Source organism: Aricia agestis, chromosome Z, assembly GCF_905147365.1.
Source record: "Aricia agestis chromosome Z, ilAriAges1.1, whole genome shotgun sequence".
Classification (NCBI taxonomy): Eukaryota; Metazoa; Arthropoda; class Insecta; order Lepidoptera; family Lycaenidae; genus Aricia; species Aricia agestis.
The window spans coordinates 3,686,353-3,695,831 of record NC_056428.1 but is presented as its reverse complement, the minus strand read 5'-3'; the positions used below and the strand labels follow the sequence as shown (position 1 = coordinate 3,695,831).

Below are 9,479 nucleotides of genomic sequence, written 5' to 3'. Positions count from 1 at the left end.
AAAAATTTTGAAAAATGGAATATTTTTTTAATAACAACCTTAAAGTTACTCGGAACTTTGCCGCGAGCGACCGCGACGGAGGAAAATTCAAACGAAATACCACTTTATGACATAGGCTATAGGTTTCATTTTACTCAACCACTAGCTTTCACGCCGCCGCCGCGCCGGCGGCAGCATGAGTCGCCACGTAAATGTCAGTAGAAAATGATACCTATATTCTATGTCATAAAGTAGCATTTTTTATTATTATATATATCTTTATTTTTATTATTATTTACTGCCGGCCTGTTTGTTTGTTTGGCCTGTTGAAGGTGTATTTTAGCGTTTTGAACGCTTAGTAGAAATACCGCTAGAAATTTTAAATATTTTGATTTTTTGGGGAGTTTTTGTTGAAATTTAGTGGGTTTTGAAGTTGCTTTAGGGGGAAAACGTTTTGAATAGTTGGCAACACTGGTTCAATTTTGCTTTCAGTCGAGTTTTAGTAGTCTGTGGTCGAGTTGTGTTTTTTGAGGAGTAGTCAAATATAAATTGTGTGTAATTTTATTTCAATTATGTATATTAAGGTGTCTTTTATAAGGTCTAAATATGCTAACCAACAGAAATAATAGTAGTTTTGAGTCGTACATGAAAATTATGTTGAAATTACAAGTCTAATATTATTGCGCATCCAATGTGCTCCACATAATAATGATCGCATCAGGTAAACGCCATTTAAATACAGAACAAAAGGCAGAGAATTTGTCCTTCACACATTAGAACATCTTTATCAATGCACGTATACATTTTGTATAGTCGAAGCGTTACGAAGCGACTATACAGTGCATGTAAGTAAGCAACGAGCCTTATCACGATATTATTACTAATTTTAATCCTCTTTCCTACGGTGGTGGTATCTCGCTTTCTTCTCCATAAAACCAAGCTATTTATAACAAATTCAGCTTACTAATGGGTGTAAATAGTTCATAATGGCTAACGTAAGGAATAAAGTAAACACACGTAAAAATGATTCAACATCAAATGGGAGGGGTAAGGTTGGTAGACCTAAGAAGTCGTTGGTTGATGTGATTAATAAAAATGATAAACCCATACAGGTAACCAAAGATACGGTAACGAGTAGTTCAAATGAAAAAGTGCAAAATAACACACAGCTTGGACAGAAACTGAGCAGAAGGAGAACAATTGGAGAGCTGAATAAGCTGCCCAAAGACCCAAAAATAGAAGTAAGATTATTGAAAAAAGGAAACACACTAAAGAATGGCCACATAAAACATAAGAACATACATGACTTGAAATTATACAACAATATCTTGAAGAGCGAACTTTTGATAAAAGAAAGTACAGATGCAAGTTCTACAAACAAATTGAACAATAACAATAAATATATCACCGATCATAATAAAGATGAAAATACCACAATTTCTCTATTCACTTCTGGTGAGTTGTTTAAAAACGATCTAAGTAATAAAAGAGAAAGAAGATCAGAAAGACATAAAATAAAAACTATTTTGAAGGAGAAGAGAAAAAAGAAACCGTTGAACAAGGATTTGTTTTTTCAGTGTGACCACTGCCAAAGAAAGTTATATAGCAAATCCTCTCTGAGGAGACACATTTATTTACACTTAGATTTTAAAACATACACCTGTAAGCAGTGCAAGAAAACTTTTCGCAAACAATTATATTTGTCAGCCCATATCAAAAGACAACATCCTAATTGGGCAGAACATTACATGTGTACAATGTGTGATAAACCGTTTCTACTCCGTGAAAATCTAAAAAATCACCTCTTGAGTCATGCAAGACTGGAGAGTATGTTTAAATGTATTTATTGCAAAGAACAATATTTAGACCAAGAGGACTTAATAAACCATGAAAAAGGTCACCTCGTTGATGGCAAATACCAATGCATTATCTGTGAAATGAGTTTTGACTGTCGAAACAGGCTGACCTTGCATTACAAGACTCATCTCAGAGTGAAGGATTATATATGTCAACATTGTGGTAAAGAGTTTATAAGAATAAATTCAATGAGAAGGCATGTTCAAATCTGTCATGCTGGTGTAAGAATCCAATGTCCAATATGTAAGAAATATTTAAAAGGACATTTGACAGAGCATATACGTACGCATGAGAAGGCACGCCCACATATATGTCCAGATTGTGGTCAACGTTTTACGCAATCCACTCAGCTAAATGTCCATAGACGCTCGCATACTGGAGCTCGTCCATATCCCTGTAGAATATGTGGACGACCATTTTCTCATTCCAATGCACTAATGCTGCATATAAGGAGGCATACAGGTGAAAAACCATTTGTATGTGCAATGTGTCCTTTATCCTTTTCACAGCTTCCGCATATGAAAGCTCATATGAGGAACATCCATGGCAAAATAAATCCATACAAATGTCAAAACTGTAAGCAGTTCTTTAAGTTGAAGGTTGATCTGGAGGGCCATAAAAAGGTGTGCACATCGAAGACTAAAAAAGGTTTAGCTGCAAATGACGATGATGCAATTAAATTAGAAGAAATTGAAGTGGAATCTGTAATGACCTTGTCACGAATGAGGTTCTTGTTAGCACTACTTCTGACGATGATTGCTACGAAAGAAAAACTCAAATATTTAGGTTCGTAACTTTTATTTATTTTCACTGTTTCTGAGGAGTTGCACCTTTGTATTGATTGAGGCAGCGACATACATTGTGCTTCATGTGTGTGCGCCAATAACAGGAATTCATATACAAATTGTTTTTCATAACATTTTTTCATATTTAAAACAACATTATAAAGTTGTGTTTGATCCAGATACATTTATAGTTTACACCATATATAAACATTGATGGTGTACTATCATTACTCCATTTTTCGACACATAACATACTGCACTCCAAAATCATTTAGGAAAATACATGGGCTGAAAATGTGTTGTGTGAGTTGTGTTTTGTACTTGTCAGCTTTTGATTGTGCCGAGTGATATTGAGAACCTGTATGTTGATTAAAAAATATTTTAATAATTTACATATCATTTCAAAAACCAGGTGTTTGCCAGCGAGATATAATGTTACCTCAGTGAGTTTACCATTTTGTTTATAACTGTGGTGGTTGGTGATTGGAATGGGTGCAAAGATGTTTTGCTTTTGGTGTTTGGTTAAGACTTAAGTTATATGGTGGAGGGGAGCTAAATTTTTAGGTGTTGGTTTCATAATAGATATTGCATATTTATAACAGAAGAATGATAAATACTTTCAGCTTTTGTTAATGAAGGATGAAAAAAAATCTTTAAGCTTTGTACAAAGAGCTCTCGTTTTTTTGTGTCTGTCTTAATTATGCAAAAAGATATTATTTTCCTATAGGAATGTTGACTAGTGGTCTGGTATGTGGTACTGAGTACTGACCTCCTATCTAAGAATAATATACATTTGGCTAATATATGTTTGTTTATGGCAGGTTTTAACAAAAGGCTAATAGACGACCTTCTGGTGGAATCGTTAGAGGCTATGGGACATAAACCTTGTAAAGACAACACACTTACTCCTTTAAAACGTCTGAAAATCAACATAGACATATTATTGAATGGCACCGTCCCAAAAGAGAAAATGGATAATTTCAGAAAAGAAAATAAAAGCACTGAAGAATTACTGGAGTTGCTTACAAATGAGAAGAAGTGATTTAACTTATTCATAGTCGGTAAGGTTATTTATTCTATCTTAATTAACAAACATTCAGGTTATCACAATTTTTTGTACAACCTGTTATAGGATATACATGAAAAAATTAAATTGTAATTTTTTTTTCATGCTTGCAACTTGATAGCTAAGCTGTATCTGTAAAGCACAAAAGTACTGTATTATAAAGTTAATTTAAATTTTTTTTGTTAGTAGCCAAAATCCATCTGCCCATATTATAAATTGATGATAATTATTATTATCAAAATGGTAAAGTAAATTGTTGGGAAAATCCATATCTTTATAATTTATACAAGCTAACATCACATTTATATTTTTAGTTTCAATATCCCACAGAGCAATGCCTAATAATAATAATAGGTATTAACTCTATTATTTGCTGTCTAACATATTTATGGGCTCTACATAATTTATAGTTAAATTAAGAATAGAAAAATTCAGGAGCCAATAATTGCATTTAAGTATTTTTAAATAATCATCCTTATAGAATTGCTATTATAAGTTAATGTTACAGTAAGTAGGGCATTTCGTTAAATGTTAGCAAGTAATAAATGTGAAAAGTGTTTGTGTGTGATGTGAATGTTGTCTTTATAAAAGTATGTGGTACCTATAATGTTAAGTTGATGTCGAGCATTCGTGTGTTAATCCACAAAAATAGGTAAGTATTGAGTTATGCTATGAATGCAGTCTTGTTCTTTAGACCATAATATAGATATTCTTAACACAATACCAATTTTTTGTGGATTAACACCAAATGCTTGTCAGCTACCAACTAATACAGACAGAACTACACAGAAGCTGTATGCATTCAATATTATGCATGTTCTCATTGGGCTTGAAGTTAAATCAAATGTTATTTACTATTGCCAAAATATTTTGTGCAATTCTTAGTTAGAAAATAACCTAATCTTAAGACACAGTTAGGGTATGCATATTAAAAAAACTATTAATACCTTTTTACAATTCATGTTCTTGACTTGTTAAACTGGCAACTAAAGAGCATAATATATAGTACAGTCTGTCAAGAAAGTGAAGAAATTAAAAAGTAGCAACATCATAGTGTCATCCCTTTCAAATCAATCTAAGAAAAAAGAGATGACACTACGATTTTGCCACTTTTTAATTTCTTCACTTTCTTGACAGACTATACACTGTAACACTGGCAACAAAACTTATAGGAGATAGCATTTGCACAAAAAAATAGTTTTGAAAATGTTGAATTTTATTTACTTATTGCAGTTTAATTTACATATTATTTTTTATTAATTATTATTGTTCCTTGTATTATTGACTATTATATCAAACTGTTTTATAATTTAACTGGTGGCACCTAATGCTTTTATTTACTTGTGTATTTATAATTTTTATATACGAAGTAGGAATGTGGCAACACATATTCTTGTGAGCAAATGTGTCATTACTCATTACATCGTAACAAAATGGTATCCCATTTTACACAAATTATAAAATACTAGCTGTTGCCCGCGACTTCGTCCGCGTGGACTTCAGTTTATAGCGCGCGATGTCAACAAAATTGGTGTCAAAAGCTTTTATAAAAAAAACCCTGGTACCCCTTAAATCAAAACAGCTGTGCAGTGTGCACATAATATTTAATTTTTTAAAATTAAACTTTATATTTTATGCCAAATTTTTAAGCTTATTTAGCCCCCCAATTACACAACTTTACCCATAAACTATTTATCAATGATAGGTTTAAGGTTACGTCACTGCATAGATAAAGTACTGATTTATTAAATAACGTTATATAGAAATAACAATCGAAAAAAATCGAAAATTGAATGTAAGATAATACCACCTCTTATAGAAAGACTTTTGGGCAAGCGTTAGCGCGATGTAGAAAACGCATGGCGCCATCTACTATAGATTTTTGGAACTAACTTATTTTGAACAAATTTACGCATTTTCACCCCCTTACAATGCTTTTTTTCAGTAAAAAAGTAGCCTATGTCCTTTCTCAGGCTTTAGACTGTCTGTATACAAAATTTCATTACAATCGGTTCGGCAGTTTTGGCGTGAAAGCGAGACAGACAGACAGAGATACTTTCGCATTTATAATATTAGTATGGATTATTATATTGAATATAAATTTCTTCTGCCAAAAATAGCAAACATTATCATTTCATATTGAAAAAAATGCCAGAGCAGGAAAATAATAAAAATCATGATTACAAGGAACAAAAAAAAATTTTGTGATTGCAAAATATTATATTATAATAATACATAAGATTTTAGACTTTTATTGTGTCTGTGTATCATAGTCAAGTTTTACATATGGATACAATGAGTATTTTGTTATTTATTATTTAAATGAAAATTGAATTGCGTATTTTAGGAGTGCCATTACTACAAACAAAAATTAAAATCGACAACATTATCAATGTTGTCGATTTTAATTTTTGCTAATAGCATATAAATGGACTGATGCCTTGAAAAGAGAGTGATGAAAAGAAGCAAGCTGCTAGAACTCAACTTGTTCTCTGCTTATAAAATACATCTAGAATTTTAGAAGGTGACAACTTCAGAATGTAGAATTTATTGTTCCTTTTTTTGAATAAGCAATCTTATTGAACTTGGACATCACAACCCTAAATACACCGGTTGCCTTATTTAAGACCATAAAGAAAGGCTAAGAGCTTAGTCCATTTAATATGCTATGGTAAAATCATATTCAAGCTTGATTTTCTCTTCTCAATTAGTGACTGACTATTATAACAACTTGTCCTTTTCACCCTAGATTATTATAAAAGGCTAGCTTGGTCTAAAACTACCCATTCTTGAACGCTTTTCAGACTTGAATATGATTTTTTGTTATAATATTTAAAACTATAATTTTTAACAATTATTGATTTACGAGTAAGTACTATAATGTAACTAATTTAAGTTAATATTGAGACCAGTGCCATTGTATTGATTGAATAGCTGTGTTCAAAATTTAATTGTTGTATTGTATTAGTTGATTCTTCGTATAATGTTCTTTTGATTATATGCATGTTATTTATGCACATCTATAATTATGACTTTGTAACTCTATTTGTATTCAGTTGAAACATGCTAATAATATTATAAATTATTCTTAGTTCTTAACCAATTTTTAAAATGTTACTTTTATGATTTTTAATTTCTTACTCGAAGAATATTTTGGTTTGGTAAGTTTTTTATACTGAGTTAATAGTAAAATGGAACCAAAAAGTTTTTAAAGTATTTTCTAAAATAATTTATGTTAGGATAAATGTTCATAAATTCTTTTGATAATCTATCAAACTCTATGGTGAAATGGAACCATGTTTTAATTTTAAAAAATATGTAAGTACACCAATTTTATCTTGCCAAAATTGTTGTCTATTTCTTACAAAGATTATGACCAAAGAAAATAGTTTTTTGTTAAAAATTATGTCAATATTATAATATTTGTATAGGCCACGTACAACTTAAAGATTGTTAGGCGAACGGCGAACCTGTGGGAGCCGGGAGGCAGTCAGCGCAATTAATGAAGTGTTACCTTCTGACCGCCATCTACCAATAGTGCTCCGTCTGTTCACTGATCTACCAATAAAATCGTGCCCCCGTACCGGGCATAGCTGCGCTGCTCACTGCTCATCGCGCCAAAGACCGTTTTCCCATCGCGGGATCTAAAAATTGTGTGTGGACAATATAAAAAAAAATTATAGTACCATTTGAAAAGTGTGTTTGATACTAATTGTGAATGTAAGACAAATTTTATTGTACCAAAGAATGTTTAGTGAATAACAATATTAAATAGAATTTGTTGACTTTAATTTCGCCTTTCATAAATAAATATTTTAATATATTAGAAGTTTAAAGGGACTGATTTACAAAGAGGAAAAAAAGGTTATAAGAAAATAACTAAGTTAATTTATTGGCAAAGAAAGATAAAGTCACTAGTTTCACACCATGGTAATAGTAAAAAAATAGCTCATGAGTCATGACTTCACCTACATAATGTATTATAAGCTTATTTCTCTACTTATTACTGCTGAGTGTACTTGCATGAACGTGGTATGGCAAGATTTGATACCTCAAAGCTAAATGTGTTAGTTCATAATATTATAATCCTCTTTGGCTAAATGCGGCGATGTTAGTAGACTCCACGCACCGTGGTAATGACTTGTTAATGTCATTCGTTATCGTTGCTTGATTTATAGGAAATAAAGAATTATTATAAATGGATAAGTGGATAAACATAGGGACTGTGCAGAGCGATGACACTGCCACTAATGACGAGTAGCCGAAACTTTTACGAAAAGAAGAAGCGGCATTTTTGTATGGGACCCGTACCCAAGCTGTAGCACGTTAAGACATATTTCAAATGAAAGGGCTTGAACAGTTGTACATTTTCTTGTATGACATAAAATCTCTAAACCATAGGAGAAAAAAGTTAACGAGGGTAGAAGGTAAGAAAAAATCACAAAAAAAACACCCTGTATTATTGCATCAATAATTTATAGTGTTGCTGGTAAAGAATCATTTCTGGAAAGTAATCGTATATGACAAATTTAAGGAAAGTGTCATATTTTAGTATATTCTTTCATACTTTAAAGAAATGTATGGCAAAACAATAAAACCTTAAAAAACTAACCTTTCCTGGATTTTACCGTATATTGTTACATTGGAGAAATTGTTTATAATAAGCAATACTAGCGAATATAAATAAGTTTCTCTTTGAATCAGGGCTTCAAATACCGTAAATCGGGGTAAATTGGTCCAATCTTCCACTTCAATTAAAAATTAAACCTTCTTCTGTTACGATCAGAGTTATTCAAGGTATACTTGCGGATGTATGGTAAGCGGTTTTAGAAGTAAGATAGCGTTAGATTACCAAATTATCGTTATATTTTGAGAAAATCAAATAAAACCTTGTTGAATTCCAATTTACCCCTGATGGGGATAATAGGTTCGAGACCGAGGGAAATAGAAATTATGGCCAGGGCTGCCACTTTCAAAAGTAGGCACCAAGTGAAAAAAACTCAAGTAGGTTACCTAAGTAAGTACTTATTTTTATGTTTTAATTAGGTATTTAGTTAAATAAAGTATTGTGTCATAAATTAAAGCTATCCTTTGTGAGATCAATTTTTTATTTCAGGTACTTAGTAGCAAATATATTGCATTTAGCTTAGAAAACTATGAGAAGGTAGGTAAGCACTTATGACCATTTATAAGTATTATTTTTTTGATAAAAATAACGAATGAAATCTTTAGCAAGAGTTCTTAACAAAATAACAAAACATAAATATTCCTCTTGAAAAAAAAAATACAGTAAGTTCACATATTCACCGATACCTAATCCTTAAGCAAGAAATTTATTCTTCTAAAATTTTCAAAATTTCTTCCGTATCTGTGTAAATACTCAGACTTCTTTCTCTCATTAGACGGGTTGCATTACGTTTTTCACTATTTAGTATTATAAGATTTTTGTTCGTCTTTTTCAAAGGCAATGGCAATTTTAGTTTTATATCCGATATAATTTTTATATCTGGGTTATTTCTTTTTTTTACTTGAGGATTATTTTCTTTGTCGCAGTTTTGTTTACTCTCCTTCTGTTTCTTTTCTTGGCTATCAGTTTGTACAATAACTTCTTGGTAATCCAATTTCTCATCAAAAATTATAGGCATGGATTCAATATCAAAATCAAAACCACGACATTCAGATCGTTTACAGTGTCAAAAATGTTTGCTTCATTTTTTTTAGTTCTCTCTTCCTCTGTTCTTGAATCACCCTTTGTTTTAAGTAGGTCCTGTTCTCTTTGGATATTTTCTTCA

At 31.4% G+C, this 9,479-nt stretch overlaps 1 protein-coding gene across 2 annotated transcripts; it reads left to right on the top strand.

The window, feature by feature from the left end:
- Positions 1-561: 561 nt before the first annotated feature.
- Positions 562-3,880, top strand: LOC121739334 (zinc finger protein 37-like). Of its 2 annotated transcripts, XM_042131728.1 has the most exons (3): positions 562-2,622; positions 3,034-3,064; positions 3,443-3,604. In XM_042131728.1, exons 1-3 carry the CDS (start codon positions 966-968, stop codon positions 3,447-3,449), a joined length of 1,695 nt encoding a protein of 564 aa, XP_041987662.1. In that variant the 5' UTR covers positions 562-965; the 3' UTR covers positions 3,450-3,604. The 2 variants fall into 2 exon arrangements, with proteins under 2 accessions (XP_041987662.1, XP_041987660.1); XM_042131726.1 differs by lacking the exon at positions 3,034-3,064 and having other exon boundaries at positions 3,443-3,880.
- The last annotated feature ends 5,599 nt before the right edge of the window (positions 3,881-9,479 follow it).